The 27,793-nt window shown below is 45.2% G+C and overlaps 1 protein-coding gene across 1 annotated transcript; it reads left to right on the forward strand.

The window, feature by feature from the left end:
• Nucleotides 1-2,067: 2,067 nt before the first annotated feature.
• On the forward strand, nucleotides 2,068-27,793 carry GPR137C (G protein-coupled receptor 137C). Its single transcript, XM_032962474.2, has 7 exons — nucleotides 2,068-3,347; nucleotides 6,381-6,430; nucleotides 7,615-7,843; nucleotides 18,128-18,268; nucleotides 20,731-20,859; nucleotides 22,125-22,255; nucleotides 23,051-27,793. The coding sequence occupies exons 1-7, from the start codon at nucleotides 2,874-2,876 to the stop codon at nucleotides 23,190-23,192; spliced, it is 1,296 nt and encodes a 431-aa protein (XP_032818365.1). The 5' UTR covers nucleotides 2,068-2,873; the 3' UTR covers nucleotides 23,193-27,793.

Genomic DNA, 27,793 nt, shown 5'->3' on the forward strand with positions numbered 1-27,793 from the left:
TAATAAGGAACTGAAAGAGCGGGTTTTTCAATGCTCGCGTGGGTGGGAGTTGTGCGTATGTTATACTGTACTCGCTTTACTACCCAGCTTCGCCCGGAACTTGGATTCTTTACTCTTTGGTTCTTTCGGTAAAGTTACGTATGTATCAAATAAAATAAATCACGACGTTTCGGGCGCAACACAAGCATCCGTCATCAGGTGGGAAATCATGGTTTGCTCCTGAGGCAGACTGTTTTAAAAGGTTTGAAATGGGTGTAGCCCAATGGTCATAAAGAAGTGGCCGGGGCTAGTGATGTTAATGTGAGGAATTAGCGTGTAACTGTAAGGTAGGAGAGCGGCCTCCTCGACGAGGGAGTGCAACCCAACGGGTGCAATCCAAAGGGCATGTGAGTAGGAGTGTGCAATCCAAAGGCATGATAGTGCAATGCAAAGGACATGTGAGTATGAGAGTGAAATCCAAAGGACATGTGAGTATGAGAGTGAAATCCAAAGGGCATGTGAGCATGAGAGTGAAATCCAAAGGGCATGTGAGCATGAGAGTGAAATCCAAAGGCATGAGAGTGCAATGCAAAGGACATGTGAGCATGAGAGATCTAAGAGAGAGGCATAGAGAGAGAGACACACACAGAGAGTCGGACATAACAGCTGACTTGGATTCTTGTCTTGTATTAATACACGGCCTACGCGGAGGGATGGGGGGGGGTGACGTCAGCAGGCACACTGCGTGACGCTGCCGCATGCGGGTAACATCACATCGAGACGATCTTTGAATTCGTCCCAAACGCCTCTCAAAGTGACTTCTTTCGCTGAAGTCACTGCTGCCGTGATTCTGTTTTTGAGGTCATCCAGATTAGTCGCTAATGGTGGCACAAAAACCAACACGGGTCTTTGACGTATCCCCACAATAAAAAGTGTCAGGGTGCGAACTCTGGGGATCTTGGAGGCCAAGAGTGTAGCACCAAGTCTTGCGAATGACTGAGGCTAGGGGCTGGGGGAGGCATCTAGCGGTAATCATTTGAAACTCTATACCCCGCCCTTTCAAGTGGTAAGAGTTTCATTCATGGGCGGTTTGTGGTTGCAGAGATATAGCGATTTCAAATAGGGTCCCTCATTTTAAAACACCCTGTATATAGCTTTATTTACAATGCGTCTTAGGCGAGTGATGAACGGTGGCGCAGTGGTTGGCGCACTTCGCTACGATATCTGAATCGGTCGTGGTCCTTTAACAGCCTGTTGGGGCGAGGGGGTGGGTGGCCAACACCAGACCCGGCCGTCTTTGTTTCCCCAGTACTGATTCTTTACACCGCACCAGATACTACTTTTTTAAGGCTGAGTCGACTTAGGGCAGGCCCAAGAGCGATTCTGATATACGTCACCGAATTTGGCCAATACGGTTTACCCGTATTTCTTGTACTGTACAGGGAAATTGAGTTTTCAGGTCCATACGGCGTCCAGCCGTCTCAATTCGGGCAACAAAAATGGTCTAATAAATTACTCATTGTTTTTTTCGGTAAAGTCACGTATGTAGAAATACCATAAAATTATATCAAAATAAATCAATCACGACGTTTCGAACGCAACACAAGCGATCTTCATCAGGTGCAAAAAAAAACAAATAGCGAGGGAGCACACAGGGCGACATCAACGCAACACATTGAGAGCGCCAAACTGCACGGAGGTAAACACAAGAAGATGAGAGACGAGAACTCAACAAACCCAAGAAAAAAATATTACGTGATGCAAAACCAGTCAGGCCAACAACACAGCTAGACACCTGCAGTTCTGCCCCGTGACTTTACCGAAAAAAAAAACAATGAATAAAAATGGTCTATTTGTGTGTCTCCCTTGTGATGGGACTTTGTAGGATGAACGTTGTGATTTATAAAGGGCGCGGGGTGACCAATAAGGTCTGAATTGGTTTGCAATAAGGTAGGGGCACTGATAAGGAAGGGGTTGACGGGTCAGGTGAGCGCAGTGCGCTAACCATCGCGCCACCGCCCCCAACCCGAACCCCGCCCACGCGAGTGACTCAACCGAGAATCCAAGAAACTTTAAAGGGCCAGCCTCGCGCATGCGCACGGGCTTACCGGAAGTGCGGCGGTGGACGACCGGAAGTTAGCCGAGCTGCGCGCTCGCGGCGTTAACGCGCGTTTTTGTGTTTATTTTTTTTAATTTTTCGTTTCTCTTCTCCCTTTCTCACAAAGTTTGTGTTTTCCATTTCCTTCGCACTCATGGGCCTGTTAGGAAACCGTCGCGATCGGATACACTCGCAGTAATTGTATTTCTTTTTCACGCGCATTTTTTTTTTACCTCAGATTTCAAATGTTATGACGGGCGGGCGAAGGGGCATTTAAAATATGTAGTCAAGAAGTTCAACAACAGTCGTTGTAAACGTAACACGTTCACGCATTTACTTGGCATTACTAGGTAATAAAGTACGGGAATATAAATTTTAAATTGCTAAAAATAAACAGTTCTGACGTAAAATTTAAATACGCTGCATGGCAAGTGTTGAGTGGCTAACGTTTCGTTTAAGTAATTACGCGAACGCATTTCGGCGTAGTTAAATGCGTTTTATGCTCGAGGTAATGTAATCGTTAACGTACGACACGTAACCACAAACAGGAACTGCAGTTCCAGTGGTATTGTACTAACAAACTTTAGCAGCCATCAGAAGAGTAATAATATATCACGATTATCGTACTACAGTAGGAATATATCAACAGTCTCGCATTGCCAACAGCACAATAGAACCTAGTGTTACTACAACGTAATACCTCAACATTGGCTTGTTTGCTATAACCAACCAACTCTTATCAACTTTAGTACGGGTACAGAACTAGTAGTAATCAACTCCAGTTTGGTCTTAAACAATGTCTCTGTGGCTGTCGATGGCTATGTTAGCAGCACCCTCATCACCACCACCACCTCTATCATCCTCCGCCTCGTCTTCATCATCTCTCACTACACCACCACAACCCCCTTCAACGTGGGCAGGCGGTGGCGACGTTCCGGGCCCTCCCGCTCCGGTAGGGCCCGCAGTGCCTCCCTCGGTAGCCACGGCTCTCACGGGGCTCTTCACGGGCCTCTACGGGCTACTCTTCCTCTGTGTCTACCTGCAGCTGTGGCTGGTGCTCAGGTACAGGTACAAGCGCTTTAGTTTCCAGACCGTCTTCCTGGCCCTGTGCCTCCTCTGGGCCGGCCTCAGGGCCACGCTCTTCGTGTTCTACTTCGAGAACTGCCAGGCGGCAAATCGTCTGGGCGCATTCGCCTTCTGGCTCCTCTACTGCTGCCCCGTGTGCCTGCAGTTCTTCACGCTATGCCTCCTCAACTTGTACTTCTCCCAGGTACTGCGGCGGTGGTGGTGGTGGTGTTGTTATTATACTGTACGTCCGTGTGCTCTGGGCCTTCACCTTAAGACTTCTCGGCCCACTAATGAGTACGCTGGTGCGGTAAAAAAACATCAGCACTGGGGGAGACAAAGGCGGCCGAGCGTGGTGCTGGTCACCCACCCCGTCGTGTGCCGTGCCGGCCTTCATAGGTGCTACTCGCTAACAGCACTTGTCCCTGCAGTCTGTTAAAGCTATACGGGGGATTTTTGTGTGTTGTCTGGCCTGGGGAAGCGGTAGTGTAGCGGTCAGCGCGCTGCGCGATGAATCGATTCCCGCTCACGACCAACAGCACCGGTGACGATTATCTGAACCAGTCCCGGGACTCCCCTAGGTCGACTCGGTCACCAATTAGTACCTAGTGCGGTGTGTAAAACCTCGGCACCGGGAAGACAAAGGCGGCCTGGCATAGTTGCTGGTCACCCGAACCCCTCGTGTGCCATGCCGGCCTTTCATAAATGCTCCTTAACAGAGCACTTTCCCCAACAGTCTGTTTCGGTCTTTGTGGACTGGCCTGCCAGAGATCTTCAAACCGAGGTATAGTTTGGTGTATTGTGTAAATACTTTTGATCGGGAGATAATGGTGTATACCACATGCGTGCGTGTGTGTATTCAAGGTGCACGTAGCTTGGGACGCGCGCCGCGGTGACGTTTTTGTTAAAGGCTTATATACGTGGATCGTTGGTATTTTGTTTGGTGTTGGATCTCCCCCAGGTCTTGCACGAGTCCAGTACCCGATGTGTATACACTACAGCACTAAGGAGACAGCTGTGTGGGTGGGCTGGTCACACCACCCCGTTGCGGGCCTTAATCGGTGTTTGCGAACAGCATCTTGCCCATCAGTTGTGTGTTGCTTCAAATTAAAGCCAAATCTTTGTGATGAATTGTGAATGTTCTTGTTGAGGCTATTGCCCAGGTGGGGTGATGGTGCTGCGATTGGCGCACTGTGCTACGATCCTGGCCACCTGAATCCTGGATATGGGCAACATCTTCCTCAAAATCATGATCACCATCGCTGGGATAATCTTAAATAGAATGTGTATCATCATTGGTGTTACTTTGAGCATAATTTGTATCGTGTGCATTATCTCCACTTTTACGATAAAAATAATCTGCATTATTGTCATCCTCACAATTTCGGTTCTCGTTTGAGCTGTCATCTTCACCATGTTCACCATGATCATACTTATCAATGTCATCGTATGAATACTGTAATCCATGTAATAAATCATCAGTTTAACATCTTCACTGACGCTATTTTAATCATTTTTATTTTAATCGTTTTGCTGCCATTTTTTTGCATGGCTGTGTTAAGCTTCAACATTGCCATCTGTAAAATTGTTATTAAAGCTTATAATCCATTTTAGTCTCATCATCTTTACCACAATGAGGTTAATCAACATCTTTACTTTAAGAGACATTTAATCTCATCTCTATGCAGGGCTGTTATTTATTACATTTTATTTCATAAATAACTCTCTTAAGAGGCTTTGTGATTCAGCGGGCTCTTAGGGTGTTTAAAGTAAACAATTGTTTTATTACTCCCACGATTTCTCTTCTACTAATGGGATAATGAAAATAAATTCTACTAAGTTGCTGTTTATTCTCATCACACCCCTGCACAAAACAGCCCTTGTTATGTATGGCCTCTTACCTGGCTTGAGGTATTTATTCGTGTGTATTGTCTCCTGCAGGCCTCTCACTTTTAGGTGAACGCCATCGATTAAGGCACAAATGACAGGCTGTGTTCGGACCGATTAATGTGGTGATGGATTTGTGATTGCTGTGCTTCAGCTGGTGCCCTTAGAGACTAAGCATGTTGTTTACACGGCATCGTCTGGGTTTTGTCGGGAACATTCTCGGCCTTGAATCTCACTTGGTGTAAATAGGTCGAGGCCAGCTTGCCTCAAGGCTCTGCTTGTGTGTGTGTGTCTTTCCCAAGTTTGCCAACTTCACTTGTTTGGTTACACTTTGCTGAACAAACCCATGTTATTTCAGAGCTTTGCAGGTCGGCAACTGTCAACAACATTACCGCAGTGTAAACGCACAATGCAAGTAACATCGGCAAACAATCACGCTCATCTGTCCCCCATACTCCTCTCCTGACCATGGTTCTTCAGCACAGCAAAATTGGGGAAGAGAATATTTTAAGCTTATCTAACACGAAATAATCATTACCATCGTGGTGAATGTAAGTTACGAATCTAATAATCAGACAATATGCCTCTATCACACATATGTCTCCCATATATAAAAAAAAAAATACTATTTATTTTTCTCATTCCATGAGCCACACGGTCTACGAGAATGTATAGTTTCGGTGACATTTGGTTAATACAAGCAAACTCTGGACTGGTTTTGACATTTAGTGTCGTCAGCAGAGTCGCTTTACTGTTGAGATTCGTTGCCAATAAACATCTGGCAGTTCACCAAGCAAGTCTGACTGCCGATGCAACACTAAATGTCGAAACCAGTCCAGCATTGTTGAACCAATGCTGCGCGTTTGGAAGCACGTACTTTTTTATGTGTGTGTGTATGCGTTATGTTGATACGTTGTGATGGAAGAGCACCTTCTTGTCTTTATTGTTCTTGCCTTTATTTAAAAAAAGTTCAAAGAAAAGCCATTAACTTTGTCTCACCTGTCACTGGCACCATTCAACCTTAAGTTAAAGAAGGGATGAGTTACCCATCTGGTTATTGTGTCACTTGAAATCAAGACCATAAATTAACAAATGCTAAATCCAAACCTTAATGCCTTGTTGATGTGCAGCCATTAGTCTTGAAGATGTGTAGTTTTCAACAACAAAAACACGTAAGGCTTGCGGTAATTGCAGCAATAATTTTCCTGAGCAGTTACGTGGAAAATGAACATGCGCAAAAAGAGTTTCATAGAATTGTGCTAATCAAGATGCATGTATGTGTGTCCCTATTTAATGATCATAACATTGTCGAGTTTTGTTGCAAATGTTAAGTCTTTGTTTCTAATTTCAGATGGTAATAAGAGCAAAATCGAAGCACGCTGAAGAGCAACATAAAAACAAGTAAGAATGAGTACCTGGGAAACTATCCGATTGTCTGAAACATGCACAAACATGTGGGTGTTATTAAAACTAGGGGCAAAATCACACGGCCGAATTCCTGGCAATCTGCATTGCTGATTTAAAAGCCTCATGGTGCAACGAGTGTGTTCCACGAAGCCGTTTTAAATAGGCAAATCAGAGCAGGCTAATTTCTGCAAGTCACAGTGATGCATTTTTTTATTGCGTGTGAGTTAGGCACTCATTGCCATCCACCATGCAGCCCATTTGTTTTCTCAGCTGTGCTGAGGGCAGCAGTCCTGCTGATGTTGTCCATTCAACTTCCTGGCTGTAAATCCATTGTTTTGTGTGAGCTTTTGAGCACGCAAAAGAAATCTGCATTGTTTTGGTTTTACACTTTTATATTTATATTCGGTGTTTCATTTGTGTGCCGCACATGCGTGGGCTGAAGGTTGGTGTATTATGTAAAGTTGCGGGGTGAGGGTTGGTGTATTATGTAAAGTTCTGAAACTCCGAAACACCCTGCTGGGATGTGATGTTGTCAGGAGGTACAGAACATGGGTTTGTGAACCATCTACATCGCAAAAGATTTTGGTGTTATCACCTAGTACACTTGGTACCTATTCTGCAGCTACTTGAGTTTCCTCCCACACAAAGCAAAGCATGCTTTTAAAAATATTAGCCAAATATCCCAATGCAAAATCCTCCTGATAATGAGACTCATCATAATGAGCATTGAGACTTACCTGGGTAAGTAAATAAATGGAGTTATGCATCGTGTGGTCAAACATTCATTGTTCGGACTGGAAATGAAGAGCACTTTCTTTCAAATATGAGCCAAGGACTTCCAATCCTTGTTCTTGTTTGTGTATATGGCATGGCTGGGTTTCTTTAATAAACAGACAGAAAGTCTGCTGGAAATGCAGTGGAACCCTTAGCTAACGTTATTAAAGTGGACCAGAAAAATAGAATGCTCGATCTGGGGAAAATAGGATTTGGAAATTCGGGAACAATATTTGTGATCGTAAAGATATTTTTTCTATGCTTGAGCTACGAATTCAGGTCATGTGCAGGTGTAAGACATTGTGAGAGTGAATGAAAACTGCTTTACAAAACTATTCAATCATTATTATTTGTCCTCCTTTCGTGTGTGTGTGTGTGTGTCTGTCTGTCTCTTTCTCAAATAGCCGGGTGCTCAGAGGAGTGCTGCTGCTAGCCTCGCTGCTCTTCCTGGCGGTGAACGTGTCGTGCGCCGTCCTCGTGGCGGGCGGCCCCTCCTACCTGGTGCTCAAGCGGCTGGTGCTGCTGCGCGTGCTGGTCAACGATGTGCTGTTTGTGGCGTGCGCCGTGGGGCTCGCCATTTGCATCTGGCAGATGGCCAAGCTGCCCGCCACGGGGATCTACCTGGAGTCTAAGGTGCGGGTCGGACTCAAGCCAGGTCGGAGCTTAAGAGCCAATTAAAACTATGAACTATTTTGATTTTACCAGGTAAGGCCCACTGAGTTATATAGCTGTTTTTCAGAAGCGACCTGGCCACAAATGATAGCTCAACGAAGTGGCTTATCGCGTGGATATTTATAGCAGCCAAATACTCTAAACGCATGTCAATTCGAAAAGTTGAGGGAAAACCGGAGGCCCCGGAAAAAAATCCACGTGACTCTAAATATACAATTCTTTGGGGGGGTCAGAGAGCAAGCATTTGGGGTTAAGAGCTGGTGGGCGTGTGTTAAAAAAACATGTTTAATGTGTATGTTGTTGCAGCCAATGTTATGATTGGGAATTTTCTTTTTGGTCAGGCCACATATGCTGTCATAAGACCGTCCACCACGTGACGTTGCCAAACAATATTTTCAAGTGTACAAGCGTTTAACTTATTGTTTCAGCTCACGGGTATTTAGCAATTAGATTTGATGTTTCGATTGAAACTGGGCCAAGCATCTTCAGGACAGAATCCAGGTAGTCTGATTTCCCAGATGCTTGAAATCCAAGAAGTCTGACTGCACGTGACATTTAAAACATTTTTTGGTCGATCATGTGGCCTAACCCAAGTATCAGTTATGAATTGTGTATAAAATATCGTTTGCAGGCTATTTCGGAGCTGCTAGGCCACACTCCTGGGTTAGGAGCTAGTGTCAGGTGGCTAGAGCAGGAGGGAAACAAGTGATAGTGAGGAATGGTCACATCAACGACCTTGGCTGTTTTGGCCACTTGTGCTTGCTTTGATTCAGTTAACCAGCCTGGGTGGCTGTATTGCAGAGGTGGGTCAAGTAAATACTTGTCCGTCATCTTTACAGGATTAAAATAATGAACTCCACTTTGTGGAACTCCTATTTTGGCTATGCTGTGGGTTGAGAGGTCCCTTCCACAGGAATGTGGAGTTTCCACCGATTGCTCGGAGCTGTGCACTGCCGAATGTTTGTTTTTAAGCGTGGAAACGCTTTTTGTAGCTTTTGGGGTAAAGGTTTTAGGTCAAGGATGTTATATTGTTTGCAACAAGGGCTTTGTGTGGTTTTTGCAAAAGGGTTTATTGCGAGGGGTGTCACATGTGACTGATGTTCCACGTAAACGGTTAATGTTTATTTTTATCTCAAGCTTTACTCTTATGAAATGAAGGGATTTTTAATTTAAAATACGTAAATATAAACTCAATGTAAAGTAACATTGGATAACTTTTTTCCCCTCAATTATGAATGTAACACTTTATTTACTACACAGCTACAAGCTGTTTCAAACGTGCTTAAGCTGGAGTTAAAAATGAACACCCAAGCCTATAGAGGCTGGCGAAATATGTAACTAAAAATACTAAAGCATAACATGCAGGGTTAACGCAGGGATTATAAATTGGCGAACTCGCCTCAACATGTCTGGGCAGATCTCATTAAACAATCGGCATCGTTGAGAAAGGGACACAAAACTCCCAACAGACCTCGTTAGACTTTTGCATATAACAAATTTAATTAGGCACTTTACCGCTTGCTGCATATAATAGTTGTCAAACTCAAAAATGTGTTCAATATTTACACCTTAATGACTTTCATCATTGGGGCTTTCACACTGTTGTGTGTCATGAAGCTTATGGATTTGTTGTTACAGGGCAACACAGTCAAAAGTGATATCATTAATTCCTCCATAAAAATGGATTTGCTCTTTGTAAGAACCAAGTTATTTGCGATTTATGCAAATGTTATGCGACATGTTTGAAATATACTAATGGCCAGTATAAATATAGCAAATTGTTCAAAGGAGTCTCTACAAAGGCATCCCTTCTAAGGAGTTTACAAAGGAGTACGATGCAGGCAGACAAATGAGATTCTACAAAAAACGATAGAATTAACAAGACAGTGTTGACTGGGCTTACATGTGGCGTTACAAATGATATGGCCTTACAAAGTGACGGCTTGAGACTGAAGGATTGGACCTACATACTAATAGTACAAACAAAGTTGAAAACAAAACAGTTCTTGAATCGTTGCCCCAGAATTGTGACATGCAAACGGAGTCGATCGTTAAGTGCCTTAAAACTTGACACAGAGATTTGGAAACAAAAGATAACTATCATGGCCGCAAAAACGTCATGCTTATATGGCAGCACAAACAACATGCCTACACGATGCTTTTTAGGGGCGGGGGTGGGGGGCTATTGCGATACCCGACTGTCTGCTTTGGCACCTGTGGTTATTGTAGGGTTAATGGTGTGCAGTTTAGGAGGCTTAGTCGAGCAATGTGGACAAAGTGAGGCTGTCTAGCCGACACGCCCACATTTAATATTTTTTAACTGCTTACTCAACCCCCCCCCACCACCACCAATGCGACCTCTGCAGTGGGAAAATGAATGGCCACACTGTTAAGTTTACAATATTTTGTCGATTTGCTGCTGAATGATGAGAGGGCCTCCCCCACACCCTGTGCGAGTCATAGAGGTTGTTTGTGTGTGTGTATGTATGTTGAACTTCTTTCGTGCCGTACATAGCCAACCGTGCTAATCGGAGGTGTGGCCATACTTGACCACGCTGATCAGTGCGGGTTGGTGGAAGCGGAGGAGTGTGGACGTACGCACTTAGTGTCAATGGATGTTGCTGCGCAGCCTTCTGCTGCCAACCACACAGTTCCCCTACAAACGCTATGAAAATCAGATTGTTGTATGATGGTCACCCAGCCAAGCCTGCTTAGCTTTCGAGATTGTACATGTTCCAGCTGATATGGTCGAAAGGCATTTTAACACTTGAAGTTTAGCTTATTTATAGCAGCCTTGGGTGTCTTTGTTATTCAGGCTCTTATGTCCCAAGGTGAAAAATAAATGAGTGGTAGAAACGTTTTCATTACCTTGTGAGCATGTGTCAATTCACAGGAATACCCCTAACGTCACAACCTTAAACCCACAGTGCAACGCTGATTCACTGTTGGTCACACTCCATGTTGGTGCTTTTCAAACCACTTGTGTAGCATCTGCTACCTTTATAACCTAGGCCAAGTTAAGTGGCTTAAAAATCCACGAAAACTGTTTCTAAAAAAAAAACAATCTGCCGTTCATGGTTAAAGTTTCATGGTATTTATTGTATGCGGTTCATAAGATGCTAAATATTTTCATGCGTTCGTTGTTGACTTTTTCCTTCATGATTTTTGTTAACACCTCATTTGTGCAGCGAATATGGTCAGAAATGCATTTTCGTTCTTGTCCCCACCGCAGTAATTGTTGAAAATTGTCCAATCACGCAGGTGCGCCACCAATTTTTTTATCACTTATGTGCCTCCTCCCTCGTGTGCATAATGGTTGTAAAAGGAGAGGACAACGTGCCTTCGCTTTTAACTCCCCCCCCCCCATCAGCTGACCAGCCGGTCCTAAAATCTCACTCAAGTCACGGGTGAAAGGAGTCGCAGTGACACACAGAGCCCGTCGTCGGCCGAGATCCCTTTTCGTCGTCGCATCGGTGTCGTTGACACGGGACGGGCTCCATCGTACCATCCCCATCGATTTGTAACTTTGGTTTTCGGGTGTCTGTTGCCCTTTCTTGCCACCTGCGCTCGGGGTTGAGCTTCTTGTGTTGCCCGTTAAGCGATTAAGTATTGATCATCGGTTGGAGCGGTAATGTTTTTACATCTCGGTCAAGCCCTGCGTGCATCATAATAACTGGAATCAAACTCGTAGTGCATTACTGCTGAGAGTTACGGGTATTTCACAAAAAAACCTCTGTTGGCTATCTTCACATGCAAATAAATGAAGACTGTTTAGCCTATTGGTGTATTAGCTTTACAGAACAATACTTGCATTTATTTATTTAGACAGTGTACAGAGCTCTACTTATGTATACTTTTATAATTACTTGAATGTCAGTCAGGACTCTTAGTGTTGTTTTTATCCATCACTCCGAAATACTATTGTATCCTCACCGCATCATGATCAGCTTCATTAATATTGTAAACATATGTTGCTCAACTCGATTAAGAGAACTAATATGAGCCAGAGCAGTGTTTCCAGCCAATCTCTTGTGTCAGACCGGCTCAACGAGATGACATTGCAGTAATTTGTCATATTTGCAAACCGCTGTAGTGCTTTGTACTCAACGGCCATGACTATCTTAATGATGTTCAGAAAAAATATTATTTTTAGTTAGTCCTCATCAGTAGTACATACCCTTTTATTGTGTATGTACATCCACGTAATATTTTTACTTCCCCATATATAAAACACTGTACGCCAATACGCCAGCATCTCGGCTGGCAGGGCAAGACATTATTAAACAGTCATAACTTGGGAAATTCCCACCGATAGAAGTTTGTTTTTCATTTATTATTATTGCAACATATTTTTAAGCGTGACCCACACCCCCCAACTGCCAAGCCTGTAATAGGAGGTGCTGCAAAGAATGCTTGGTGCACCCTTGGCTCAGGATAGCCCCGTGATGTGTCGCGAAGGGAGCTGTTTTCTTAGTTGCCAAGATGTCTGGAGCTATTTTTAACTTGTCTGACCACCGCAAAGCACCAGCGTTATGCCTTTCTCTGCACAAGCATCGCGATTCACTGCTGCTTACCCACCATGCGTTTTCTCCCACACACGTGCGCTTTTTTTTAAATCAGAATTGTACACGGCAAACTTCCTCTTTCAAAATCTCGTGGCTCCCTGTGCGCGTATGTGTAGTGTGTGTGGGGAGTGGTGGCACAGCGGTTAGCGCGCCGCGCTATGAACCCGACGGAGACCCAAGTTCGATTGCCGCTCACGGCCAACACCAGTGACGATTATCTGAACTGGTCATGGGCCTCCCCTAGGTCCACTTAGCCTCCCCTAGGTCCGTTTAGCCTCAAATGAGGCTGTTTAGTAAACATCACCACTGGGAGACAAAGGCGGCCGGGCGTGGCGTTGGCCACCCATCCCCCCATGTGCTGTGCCGGCCTTCATAGTTGCTCACTAACAGCACTTGCCCCAACAGTCTGTTCAAGCTATACGGGGGATCTTTTTCTTTGTAGTTCAACATAACATAATGCGGTCAACATTGCCATTTTTGCTTGGATTTTGCAACTTGGCATTGTGCCATTGCAGGCTCTATATAGTAGTCATAGTAACAAATAATGTCTTAACAGCTCGGTTTTCGTATCCAATATGATTCGTGATTGTTTTTTTATTTAAGACATCACCCCGTGATCAATTATTAATAATGTAATTTATTGATAACGAAGCCTCATAGTCTCAAGACTTTTTTCAAAGTCGGCCTTAAATTTGAGATTTAACGAAATCCTTTCTCAGGAGGGTTTTGCATGTGGGAGGACAGTGGAGGGCCCCCGTAGAAAACCCATCGCACGTGCAAGAGGATAACATTAACATATCCCAATTGGTAGACTTATTACTCGTTTGTTGTATGATATTTCACAAAAATCTGTTGTGCTCCAGAACCCTTGCCCGTGTACCACAAGCATTCGTGTCCACTCCCAGCTCGTTGTAAACACCGCACATGTGGAAAATAAATCATCGCCGCTTTCCTGTCGCCCCGATTATAAAACGTCAGTCACTCCATGAATGAGGTGTTATGTGCGATATCGATTGCTAGTCAGATCAACATAGCCAGGTATCAAACTCAGATTTTCCGGGTTCGTAGCACAGTACTTTAACTGCTGCACCATTGCTCCACGGATCACCATCAAAGCGGGATCCAACAGCACTTCCATCTCGGCTTTTTACTGACTGGCACGTTTCAAATATTGGATTGAGTGATACGCAGACCTGAATTTAACATGAAAAATTAAGCAATAACAACCTATTAATAGTATTTAGCATCAATATAGGACACATATTTTCGGTCATGCTGGTTTCACTAATAGTTTAAAAGATGGCACGGAGAGAAAACTCGCGTGCCCCCTCTTGAGTGCCGTCCAGGTCTGCTTATTCGGTCATTTAATACAAGTGCGCGCACCGATATGATCTAAACCACACAGTGTACTGGGGCAAGCAAAACAAACGCAGTATAACTTCCTCTTGGTCTCATACCCGGCTGCTCAAGGTCAGCATTTTTTTTGCTGCCTCGGGTTAACTTAAGTGTGCACACCTCCTGCATTAGTGGGATGTGAGGCCACGGTAATGGCAGGAAGGTCCGAGTGGATGGGATGGATGGAGGGGATGCGATTTGGGAATGATTGAGCTGGAAAAACAGCGTGCGGCTGTGCGAACCAATGTGTGCCATCTATAGCCAAATGCAGGCACACAGTATCCAGATCACCGGTTTGAAAATTGGTGGTAAAATGTTTTCTTCTAATAAAAACAAATACAGATTGATTTACGGCCCTTTGTCAGTCAATTACTGGAGAAAGGCGTGCCCATGCTGTGCCAGTCGTCGGGTTTGATGAAGCTGGGATGCAGGACTGATTTGGAGATCACTCGCCACTAAGAATCCAACTCAAATTTGATCTGAGTTGGCAAGGCCCTATTGAGCTAAACAACACGTTTACAAGGACAACCACAGTCCAAGACATTCGGCAGTGGCGGCAGTTACAGGATATTGTAGGGTGGGAATGTGCAAAATAACAAGCGCAAAAACAATAATATTTACATGAATATGACTCAGGTCGCCGGATTTATATCGCAGTGAGCTGACGGCTGTGCCACTGTTCTACCCCTTCTCACTATTATTTTTTGTATATCACCCGAGGTGTAATAATGCATCGATTAATTAATATTGATTCTTGAGCTTGCGGGAAACACATCGAATTGCATGTGTAAAAATCGATGTGTTTATTTTAATCCGCATGTGTTTCCTGTAATGGGTTCACGTGACCCCTTGTAGCCACGAGTGACGACTATATTAACCACAATGTAAAAAAAAATTGATTCTTTAATCGAATTGTGACAATTGTAGAATCACTGGGGGTGAGGTGGGAGTTCAGGGGAATCGTTACACGTCTGCATATCACAATTTCAATGGAACATACAAGAAACGACTGTCCCCTGTATTCATTTTCCCGGAAACATCTGTGAAATTCACTCTGCATCTCCCGAATTTATTGACTGGAAATCAAAACATAAAACCGGACAAAAACATGTTGCTATTCTTCCATACGACACAATCGTGCACTGCGTTACATTCAGGATTTTAAAGGCTGGTGACTTGAGACATGCATACCATGCGCAAGTGCGGGAACTTACAAGCAGGTGACAATTCGCTGCAACAAAAGTCTCTCTGTCAAGGGAGACTTGGCGTGCAAATAATGGACAAAAACATCCCATTGTACACTCCTGAAATAACATGGCAATGGAATTATTTAGTAAGGTGGCATTGCAGTGTTTGCGCAAAACAATCAGCTGCAGGTTTTGTACAAATAAATTTGCTGTTTCATTTTGGCGTGGGGAAACTTTTTGACTAACAATTGGCTGATTGGGTAATTTTCTTTCTATTTCGATGTCTTGCAGCCTGTTATTTTATTTCCAGACGTTATGGTCGTGCAAATATTATATGTACCAATTATGTCAGAGCTATCCAGTAATGGCTTTGTGATTTCAATGCAATGCTTATATTAAAAATGATGTATACAGCAATAAGAGTAATAATGCTTTTACATATTCTTGGTTCTTTCGGTAAAGTCACGTAAAATGGAAATAAAATAATAAAAATGAAACATAGTAAAATAAAATTATCACGACGTTTCGGCCATAATGCAAGTAGCCATGACTCGGAACGGAGGAGGGTCATGTCTCATATTAACATGTTAACATGCTAATTCATATGTTAATTCCTCCCACACAGCTTAAAAGGCGCCGTCCAAGCTTGGCAGTGCTCACTCGAGCGCTGTCTTCTGGACAGTCCTGTCTCTTCACCTGAAGAAGGCTACTTGCGTTGTGGCCGAAACGTTGTGAGAATTGTATTTTATTATGCTTTATTATTATTTTATTTCCATTTTACGTGACTTTACCGAAAGAACCAAGAAGATGAATCCCTGCAGTCACGAAAGCTTTAAATCGAAATTGAATGCTTTTACACTTTTATCATTATTAATGGAGCGGTATTATTGACTTTTTTTTCTAAAAGCCGTAACAGAACATTTAACGGTTCTTTTTGTTCTACACATATAATAATTGTACATGTTTGTGCCGTCTTCGGACGTGTGGCCCAATGCAAGCTTAGCGGTTTGCGAATAACGCATTGAGAAGCCCATCGTGCCACGCGTTATAAGAATATGAATCCCTGCAGTCACGAAAGCTTTAAATACAAAAATAAAAGACCTGTTTTATCTGTAGAGGTGCCAAATGCTGGCTCTTTCTGGAAGCGACTGGCCTTTCCCATTGGCCCCGTTGGGGTAAAGAAATGAAACGGGCGTTGCATAGACGATGACGTTCTCATGATGAAATTCTCGAACACGAGCGCATTTCGAGAAGGAAGAAAATATGATCTTTATTGAACGGGGTGCTGGGGTGTGGCGCCTTGCAGATTATTTTCTACCAAAGGAGCGTGCTCAATAACCTTCGTACAATGCCCCCCCCCCCCCCCCCCCCCCGTTCAAATTAAAGCGAACACTGCAGAAGAAGAAAATAATGAAATTGCCATACATCTTGAGGACACGAAATGCGTCACACCGGCGTGCTGCGCCGTGCGCTCGCCCCCCGTGTCCCCCCCCCCCTTCACTCCACCGTGTCTACTGGACACAAGCTGCTATCCACGGAGTTTATTTCGCAGCCCTTCCTGCAGATGCCTCGATGGTAATAGGACAGTGGCGCAAAAATGTGTTCCCGCCCGTAATTGCCCTGATTATAAAACATCGCAACCTGGCGACCGTACCCCATTGCGGAGCGATTTGGAAAATTATGACGCTGTAATTACGGCCGATCAAAGGACACGTGTTCTGACCCCTCTTCTTCATCTATCATTCATGTTTAGATCTAAGTCTGCAAAGGAAGGCCACTGCAACCTGTTTATTACACAACTTCAACAGATTCACAACTTTAGTAAACACTATAATTGTCTGTTACTCAGTTTGGTTTATTGTTGTGTTTGTGGATATTGAGTACCGTTCCAGAGATCCACCATGGGATATTACGTACAACAACAATCGTTTGAGTGCTAAATTGCAGTGATGATTATTTTCTTGCCATTGTTCTTACAGTTCAATTGTTCAGTATGCACAGTCTGTATTTTCACGTGCATGTTTCTACCAAGCGTGGAGGTACACATGTTGCACTGTATGTCCGTGTTTGTGTGTCAGTGTGCACACGTCTGTGTGCACCCATGTTTCTGTCAGTCGTGAATGTGCCTGTGTGTTTGTGTACCATGTGTTTATGCCCTGTGGTAGTCATTAGGTGTGTCTATCCTTGTGAACGTATTGGCAATACACCGCTGCAGCATAACACACCGGTCCTCCTAAAACTGTGACGATGTTGCTGTTGTCCTTGAGTAACTTGCACTCTCCCCATCAGAAGTTGCCATTGATTCAGCAGCTGCTTCCCCATTCGAATGTGTGACATGAGTCATAATCTTTTGATGCCACCGTCTGCGAAGAAATTATTTTGTAAATGAGCCGAGGAACCATCCAACCAAATCGAGGGCACAAGTCAAATCTACCTTTGGAACGCGGAGCCAATCGTCATCGAGCTGGGTGTTATCCAGAAAAAGACTGTGAAGCTCCTTGTTCAGCTGCTCATAACATTCGTCTTCCGACTGCTTCGACATCATGAAAACTGATCTAAGCGCACCCCGCAAAATTTTCTGGCCGGTGTTGTGAATTTTGGGAAAATAAATAATTATTTGGAACATTTTTATTTTTTTCATACCGCACACCGATGTACCGCCAATACATTCAAAGTATGTCTGCATGTGTCCGTGCGTCCACTCTAACCACCGTACTGTGGAGCAGTATTGCAGTGGTTACTGCTGTATGGAATTGTATTAGAGTGTTTAGCCTAAACCTAGATACCTGGTTGCGATAGCTGGCCAGCGTTAACATCACTAGTAGAAAAGTGTGATCCGTACCAGCGCAGGATCTCCCATCGTTCGACTCGGCCTTCGATGAATACCTGGTCCCGTGTGTTGACATGAGCACTGGGGAGACCAAGGGTGCTGTACTGGCCATACCACCTGCTCATGTGTACTATGCCAGCCATTATCTGTGCTCGTGAACAGCACTCTCAGCAACAGCCTGTTAAAGGCTACACCGGGAGTCTTTGTCCATGAGCATGCCTAAATGGACGCCCACCCCCCGTGCATGTGCTCGTTTGCCCGCGAGCAGGGCACGTCTGTGTGCCAGGCGGTGACGGTGGGCACACTGGTGATCCTGCTGTACGCCACACGCGCCTGCTACAACCTGGTGGTGCTCGCCAAGTCCGCTCCGGGATCCTTCAACTACGACTGGTACAACGTGTCCGACCAGGTACCGCAACACTGCTGTGGCCAATCGCAAGCCATAATCTCAACCCTGTTTGTGTGTTCCTATTGTATAGTTATAGCGTGCCTGTTATTAACACAGCTATTGCCAAGCATCATGAGACCCGAAAGCAATACGTATTTTTGCGGCAGTGGTATATATTTTTTATTCTGCTGGCATAGTGGTTAGGGCATTGCACTATAAGAAGCTGTCAAAACAGTGTTGGATAGTTGACAAAGCTTTAAATCCTTGGCAAGTGATATCTGAAGCCTGTCATGTTGCCCCCTTTTTTATTAACTGCACTGACCAACATGGTTAAGTTTGGTCAAAGAACCCCCCACCCCCCGTGACCAACACAGCAATGTAGTGGATTGACAAAGGGCTTTGAAAAAGTAAAGTGCATTTTTGTCTAATGCACCAAGCTTCAGCTTACAGGCAGAGGTGGCAGGCAGGGGTTCAGATGGAGGCCAAAGGGCAGCGGGGAGATATGTGACAGGCAAGAAGAGGCGCAGGCGGGAGTGGGTGGGTAGAGGGCCGGCAAGGGGCTATCGGGCAGGGTCAGTGAGAGGGCAGGTGGTGGAGGGTAGCAGTTGGCCAGAAGGCAGGCGGAGGGAGAGTTAATTATTAGGCAGAGGAAAAGTGGTGAGCAACTTGAGTTGAGCGTCTTTTTTAGGGGTGGAAGATCACCATACTGGCAGTGTTATTTATGTTTTTTACTGTACTGGCAATAAGTTGGACTGGTTTTAATGAAAGTTAGTTTGAATTAACAGTTTAAATTCATTGAAAGTTTGTGGCTACCTTTGTGTGTGAAACGTTGCTTGCGTTCATGTTCTCTAAAGGACTCCAAGTCCGATGTTTATGGAGAGGTGTTGGATTCGTTGTTGGTAATTTATTTCCACAACTTTCATTTGTTTTACTATTATGTAGCCAAATAAGGTGTTACTTCATAACAACTAGCATCATTCAACAAATATAATGAAGGTGTCGATGTAGTTCATTAATGTTCTTGAAATTGTAGCTTGTTAACCCTTGCACTATCAATATTTCATTTCAAAGTGCCACTTTTGTTGATGAGGGGGGGCTGGATGCCGTGCATTTAGATTCGAAAAACAACCAAGTCAAACAACAAAACAGCTTGAATTATTCAGATATATATACCTCGCTGCAGTTTGAGCCTTCCGTTTGTGTGGAAGAACGTTTTTAAGTTGCAGCAAACGCGGCTCAAACGTTGTCACTGCGCCCTCTAGTGACATGCCATGCACTCGGACTTGCCCCCATTTAAAATACATCTACAACGCGACGCGCTGTGCACGTTGGGGGACTGGCACTGCAGCTGCAGAACGCCCGCGGTGGAGACTTGTTAACTCAATCTCGCCTGGCAAGCAGGGTGGGCTTGGGTTCGATCCCGACCCTGATGCCTATATATTTGGAGTTTGCATGTTTCTCCCCCCCCCCCCCCCCCCCCCGTACTTGCGTGGATTTTCCTCCGGGTCCTCCGGCGTTTCCCTCCACATTTAGAAACTTGCATTTCGAATATTTGGCTGCAATACATTCCCACGTGATGAGCCACTTCTTTGAGCCAGGTCGCTTGATAAAATAAGAAGTAGTTTTATTTTTATATCTTCCTCACTCGTGCGGTCAGAACCGGTCTTATATCGGCCCACTGTTATTGGTGCGCACCGAAAAGCGTCAAACAAGAGCCAATAATTCAGCGCATGGGTTAATCGTCGGTTTCCTGTTTAGGGGAGCAGACTTGTACCGCCGCACTGCTGTTGATTGATGTTATTTTAGTAACAAATAAACAATAACATGCTGTTCGTAAAAGAAAATCATTCAATTCACCAGTGACAACATCAATAAACAACGCGCCCTTGTCTTTATTTGTGCAAAAGCGATGTGGCCGGAAGTGGTTGCGTCGGGTAGCAGCAGCACCTATTTTATTGAAATGTTAACAGTGGACCATGTGGCTGTTGTCACGTCGTCACGTATATTCACGGCAGCACTGTGTTCGATAATAATGAGCAACGGTTACAACTCTTACAGAGTTTAATACAGAGCTACGCTTACCATATCTTACTCTATTACTGATCGTTTGTAGATAAAACACCCGACCAAAAGTCTGATTAATACTGACCATTATAGTCGTCGTTTACCTTTTAAATAGGCCTTGTCGTGCATTCACATCTGTGGTATGTGTGGGTAAGTAGTGGTGGCAGGGGGTTGGGTGGAGGCGAGGGGGGAGGGTTGCGTAGAGAAGAATGAGCATTCCAATCCTGGGGTCAAGTTTATTCAATTGTGCTGCCGTTTGTGTTTTTCTCTTTGGCTAACATCTGTAAAGATTTAAAGACAACGCCGTGGTACAATCCGGGTTCCCAGTGGTGCGGCTTGGCGTGGGCGTTTGCGTTCACTCGCCCTCAACCGCCGCCCCCCTCTCTCTCTCTCTCTCATTCACCCCGTGCCGCTGGCAGGCCGACCTGCAGGAGCTGCACACCAACAGCAAGTTTGTGCTGTTCGGGGTCGTGCTGTTCGTCTGGGAGCTGCTGCCCACCGGCCTTGTCGTCATTTTCTTCCGCGTCCGACGGCCTAACCAGAACCTGGTAACTTTGACTTGCCTCCCTTAAACCCGATAGAGAGGGTTTCGTTGACGATTGGGCTACTTTCACGCCCACCGCCACTCTGGGAATTGTCTCTGCGAGCGTCGCACATTGACGCCCGAGGCAAGTTGTGGGAGCGTCCACAATAGAGGGTTTTTTTTTTAGGTTAGATCACTTAAATATAAATGTGTCGTTAAACCCACCACTACCCGACACAGACAATTAGTAAGGTTTGTTAAATAAATAAAACATGCCAATTAATTACGACTTCAATACACCAGTGTGTTGAAGAGTAAAACCACAACATTTACGATTTGGGTACGACATTTTTCTGGTAATTACAACCAGCCTCATCAGGCAACAACCAGAATTATGGAGACATCCTCCTCCTGTTTCGGTGTTAAATAGGGGGGTGAATGTGATGTCGTCACTTGTGAGCCAATCAGGTGCGACGAGAGGGCGCCAAGCAGTGTCCGCTGTTCCCAAGCAAACTCTTATCCTAGGGGTCCCTCCTGGCAAAGCCACCCCCCCCCCCCCACATACTTGAGGGTCGATCGTATGTAGGCACAAGGCCTATGTGCCTACTCTCCACCAGGGTCAGTCAAGGGCGGTCGAGGAGCCACGTGCCCAAAGTGTCATATCCCGCCATTTCCATATCGTGCAGGAAGCAAACCCTAGCTGTGGTTTTAGATGTTCACAATGAACCGTGGGAATTCTGCAGGTGCCTCTTAGTTAGGACGTATGAGCCTCAGCAGGCATTAACTCGAATACTGTGTGAGAGCGTTCAGGCTGCGCTGGTGAAAGCCTGGGTTTACATTGCAAGTCTCGGTATCCTTTGATCAAACCGGGTTCTCAAGTGTTGGGAGTTGATGGTCTCAGCTGGTCATCAATGAATGACTGCACACAAAAAAAACATTGCATTAAATCGGTTCTAATCCTTTTGACTAAATCCTATATCTTAATTAAATATCGTTTTGGTAAATCAATGTGACGGAACATTACTCCCGTATGCTGAATGGGTGAAGAAGTGTGGACCAGAGGTCACTTGTAAGGATTTCTAGAGGTAGCTCTGTGATGTCCGCTTCCGGGAGTCTTGTCTAACACGAAGGTATACATTGCTGTGTGATAGCGAAACACATGGATTGCTTCGTCTAATAACATGATGCCGATAGCACAATAGGGATACAATTGGGTGGGATATGACAAATAAAGTAATATAATAGTAACAATAACATAACTCCAGTAATTGACGTTTCTCTTCCCCGCAGTCTGCTGCCGGAGTGCTCGGCGTGCGTGGATTTGCCTCCCGTGTTTATTTTTTCGACAACCCGCGAAGGTACGACAGCGAGGATGACCTCACGCGACCCCTGGGCACCCATCCCAACGGCCTCATTGGGAGGTGAGTGCCGCTGATAGGCGGTGGATTTCATTTCGTCATTACAATATATCATTCTGACTAAGATATCACTGTGTTTGAGGTAGAATTTAGATTCTATTGTCGCTGTAGAATCCCCACCCAGTAAATCCATTACTACTACTATGTGAATCACGAACCAATCAAATACTGCACGAATCGTAAATAGCTAATTTCTATGAAACGATAATTGACCGCTTTGGGGTAATAAAATAGGGAGGGCAGATGCCCGAGAGGATATCCGTCGTGGAGATGGGCAATAAATTCGTCTGGTGTGTGTAGGTGCTCGATGGCAGGATGTGTGTGGTAGGGTAAACTATGGGTGCCCCACCTCTTCCAATACGTTTGGCCAGCGTGGAGGAGTAGGCCACAATGTCCTCGAGAGAATATGTTTAAATGGGTAAAATGCTAAGTATGCAGCTAATCTGGAGCATTGTTGGTCTGTATGCTTCGTGCATGCCCCTATGGGGGGAGTGGGAGTGTAGTGGTAAGCGCACTGCGACCCAAGTTTGAGTCCCGCTCGCAGCCAACAACGGTGATGAATTACCCGATCTTGTGACTCCCCGAGATCAAGTCAGCCTTAAATGAGTACCTTCATGCAGCGCTTAAGCATTAGCACTGGGGATACAAAGGCGACGTGGCATGGTGCTGACCACTCACCCCATCGTGTGCCATGCCAGCCTTCTTACCAGCCCACTCGCTCACCGCATTTGCCCCAAACAGTGTATTAACGGCCATATGGTGTGGGGGATCTTTGTCTTTATCTGTGTGACCGCGTAGCCTATCGAGCATGTGCGGTCTGTACGGCAGCCCCGGGCGCTATGGCTCCATCCGCAACAGCAATACGAGGTCAGCGTCACCGCTGCTGGTGCACGGACGTCCGGGATTCTCGGTGTCTCCGTACACCACGCCGCAGTCCTAGAGGAAGAGCCACCACAACAACCACAGCCACCACCACACAGCTATTACAACAACTGTGCCGAAGCTTGAGGGTGGTGGGAGGTTCGTTACGTTGCTGCTGCTGCTTGACGTCGTGGTGTATGGGCAGCGCACACTCCGACTACCGCACGGCATTCTCAATCGCACAACGCACAATCGACACGAAACCATTCACCACCCCCCTCCGGTCCAGTGATTCATTCATTCAACGCTGTCACCGGCCTGCTTCCCACCGATTTATTTCACTTGATTAGTTGCATTGTTGGATCAACAATTTTTTTTTCAGGATAATTTTGACCGTCTCGGTTGTATCTTTTTTTCAGTTCCGTGCTGTTTCGTTCACTCAATTAGCCTACATGTATCATCAGCGTTATATTGTGCATATGGTGTGCAGTAAATAGTGATAATTCTGCAAGAGCATGATGCTGTGCGTGCAGCATGGGCATATTCGATAGGTCAGTGAAACCGCTACATACCTCTCACGCAAGCACCCACGCGCTCGCACGCAAAACTTCTAACCTACTGTCGGACAACTGTGGTTGTTCTGTATTTTCCCTTTTTTAATATTTCAATCTTTTTTTTTTGTTACGTTGCCTTTGCTTTCAGAATTTCACCTTCAGTGACTCAGAATGGGTGTTAATTGTCGTCGTGCAATGGACTTGCAAGAAAGAACCTTTGTGGTTTGGCCCATTCTGCAGGGTATCGCATGAAAAAAAACGTCTTGGTTACGCGAGAAGACACGCGACCATCGTCGCTGTTACGTTGAACTGTCAATTCAACGTCGTCGTCATCATCGTTTACGCCGATGGAATAAAATAGAGCAGCTCCCCAATGTTTTTTTTCGGATTGTGCCGCGTATTATCAGGCATGGTGTCCGGTGTTTCGCTCCTTGTCCTGGGAGCTATGCTCGGGAACTAATTTCCCAGAGAAGCTCCCAGTGTGTGGAGGAATTCATTTGCTAAAGATGCTCCCCAAGCACACAAGAGAGAGCTATAGAGTACAACTGCAAAACGTTGTGTAGTAGCAGCAGCGCAAGAGTGGTCTTCAATTTTTCTAACTGCTTTTCTTACACGTCGTCAGCGGATTTGATGTCAGCTTTTGACGACGGGGTGGTTGCTTTCTACCGCCGCGTCTGCCGGCAAAGCCAAAATCGTCGCGATATCAAATTTTCTATTTTTATTCGCTCCCAATGGCGAAAAAGCTAAAAAAAATCCCAGCTTGTAACGTTAGCCCCCCCCCCCCACTCTACCTTTGCACGCTGGACGTGGTCGCCGCCACCGTTCGCTCCGTCTGCCAGCGGAGTTGAACATGGGGGTGGGCAAGCACGCACGCCTTGCCAAAAAAAAACCGCGCACGCCGCACCTTAGAGAGGGCTGCCAGTTTGGCACGCCGCGTACGGTAGCGCACTTTGTGCCACGGTTGGTTAGGCCACCTGCGGTGAAATGGGCGTTTGTGCCTTTGCGAAATTGCCGGCTGGGCACGGTCACTTCTTTGGCAGCGTTGAGGAGGATCTATGTCGCCTTTCTCGAGCCCAGTTGCAGACATGCTGAGGGTTGATGGTGGTATGGTTTACAGGAGATTTTATTTCTAGAAGTTCTTTTACCGCTGTGATTTCCACATTCATTCGTTTCGTGGTCTTTTTGTTTTTCAACGTAAAGTAAAAAAAAAACAGAAACCGATGGTAAAATCTGACGAATTGGAACGGGTGAAACTTTGAACTGAGGTTGGCAGTGTTGTCAAGTGAAGTTAAGCACCGATGCCGTTCAGGAAAATGTAACATTGCCCTCTTTGTAGGAGGTGTTGTCGCGTTTTATTAAAGGACAGGGGTTAAGAAAAGTAATTGTTTCGAGCCTTGCGAGCGTGGTGTCAAAAGTTCAGCGAGGGGGTCGATCGACCGCGAGTCCACCAATGCACCGGTCAACATTTAAACCAAAACGCTTTTGAGTTTCAATGCAGTCGTAATTTTTTGTTTACTATTCGCGTCACTTTAGTTAATACTTTAGTTTTCAACTTAGCAGTGTTACGTGTAGTTGCGTCGCTTTCTGTCGTTCTCAAGTTTCGCCTGCACCGATCGTTTCCCCCGCGCCGCCGTTATAATCCAGTTTAGCAACCTGGAATTTGACATCAAATCACAATTTGTTATGACCAGTTGCCTTGTCGTTTGAAAATTCTTACTCTGAAATCAAATTTCATTTTTATCCAAAAGGCAACTCCCACTGTCGGATTCATCTTTAAGTCTCAAGTTTAAGCCTTAAAAATAAACATTTGAATTTATAAGGCGCATTTCATCTGTAGATCGCGTATGGAAAGCAGGAAATTAAATCTAACCAGTACAAATGGCCACTACAAGAGGGTAAAGGCCAATTTAAAGAAGTGATTATCAACACAGATTTACATAGCTAATGACTTATTGCCTGATTACTAAAGGCAAAAACGTTCTCTAGTCTGGGAGCTTCGCTGTCGCCCATTTTACTTCATTCAGCGGAGCGATGGTTATTCCCTGAACTTGAGCGTTCCGCTTCGGTTGAGCAACACTGGGGGTGGGTTGAGTTGGCACAATTGATGGTGTGGTTGTCACGCGGGTGGCGTTAACCACCACGGGCTTATACCAAAAAAAGAAGACGGTGTTTGTGGCTGCCAGGATGATATGTGAGAGAGTGAGGGGGAGCTGTGGGGGTTGGGAGGGGTTGCGGTAATTATCTCTTGGCACCAATTTGCACAGTCCCAACTTTTTTTTTTCCCAGACGTTTCACCATATCGTCTTACGCCACTTCGTTTTGATCATAGCGTCGTGTTGGGATTTTTTTTTCCCCCTCTACTCCGTGTATCTTTCAACCTGAACGTGTACGATTGACCAACTCGGAACAACAGCGTGGGATTAGTGAAAACCTCCCGTGTACGGTTTAAAAAAAAAAAAACGACGCCCGTTATTTTAATAGGCCGTCAACCGGCAGCGTCCGTGCAATTTGTTGCGTTTGAATTCAGTTTTTAAACCGTGGTTAAGGCCCGACGCCTGTCACACCGCCTGCAATTTTGGTGCCCGCTTTAACCTCGCTGACAATGTATAATCGAACGATCATATGAAAGTTACATCATCAACTGTTTTACGGTCACATTGTGACTGCACCTGTGGAATCTTTTAACGTTCTGCTGTAATTCCTCTTGGTATGTAACTCCCCCCCCCCACTTCACCCAAACCTCTTTCTCTGAATAAGGATAGATACGTGACAAAGCACCTGTAACTTACTTGATTATTAATATGACCGATGTGTTTATTTTGTCACTTTTTTTATTGCAAAGTCCAGCGTGATCCACCATGCGTTTTTTTTCTTTACAAAGCGTGCATTTTGGTGGGAAACTCTTTGAATGTCTGACCTAGACTTGCCACAATACCACTGGTCCACTAAATGCGTCGTGAAGGACACTGTGCCCGGGTCTTGCTTTCGTTTTGTTGCTACGTGCAAACGTCTCGCGTGTTTCTTTGCCTTTAAATTGCACAGCTTTCCATGTGTTTTCTCGTTCTCTCCACGTGACTGAAAAAAGTCGGTGATTTGCCAAAAGTAGATTATTCGCGAACCATGTGTAACATTCCACTGTGAAGATTTTTTTGTTTATTCATTAACGTGCATCTCTTTTTCTAACGGTTTAATATTTAACCTTGGCGTTTTGTTGTATATATATATTTTTGGTTCTTCAATCGTATAAAAAAAAAACTAATTTGCACCTGAACTTTGATTCTCAAAGTACTGTTAACGCCAGCTCCATCGGAAGTGTCCTGTCATTATAAGGGAAATGGGCTGGCGTTACGAATGTCCACGGGCTTGCCTGTTTCTTGGAAAATTACAAAGCTAATAACATGTCAATCGGAATCGCAACCACCGCGTTATATATATTGACGTCAACATGGGCGACGCTGTTGTGCCCACTGCAATCCTGTTTGCACTGTGTGATCTTACTGTTGAAGCCCACTTTACTCTCAGGGGAGCTTGCTCACGGCGTCACCAATTACCACCTCCCCCGGCTATCGGGGGGGGGGGGGTGGGGGGACCCAGGTCATGGCGTCGCGTACGCCTTCCTGGCCAACGATCGCATCTGGCGAGAGACAAATTGGCGCACGCGTCCACCCTGATAAATCGCACACCCCAAAAATGATTTCCGGGTGGTGTGCCCGTCGCCCAAGCGTCAGATTTGGAAAAGGTTCCCCCCCCCCACCCCCCAGCACGATCGTCGTTTGACCATTTTAGCTTCAATGTCAATGTTCGTTGACGGAGTTTCACCCCTTTACGTCCTGTCTCCAGAGTTCTGAACACCACATGCAGTGGTGGCTGAGTGGGACATCACACGCAAGTGTGATGTGCCCGGGTTGTGTTGGGAAGAATTGCATTGCGAGCATCTCCCATTTGCCCAAAGCTAAATGTGTAGTAATTAAACTGCCGCAGCTTCCCCCTGAGAGTTCCCCATAACAAGTGTGGGTGTGTGTTGTATTTTTGTATTTTCTATTATAATTAGTATAATTGGTTGTCTGAATTTTTTTCGAGTAAAATGTGCAATGGTTTTAATAAAGGAAATTTGTGTTGTTTTCAA

This window comes from Petromyzon marinus, chromosome 29, assembly GCF_048934315.1.
Source record: "Petromyzon marinus isolate PM22_M1 ecotype Great Lakes invasive population chromosome 29, UKy_Petmar_22M1.pri1.0, whole genome shotgun sequence".
NCBI lineage: Eukaryota > Metazoa > Chordata > Hyperoartia > Petromyzontiformes > Petromyzontidae > Petromyzon > Petromyzon marinus.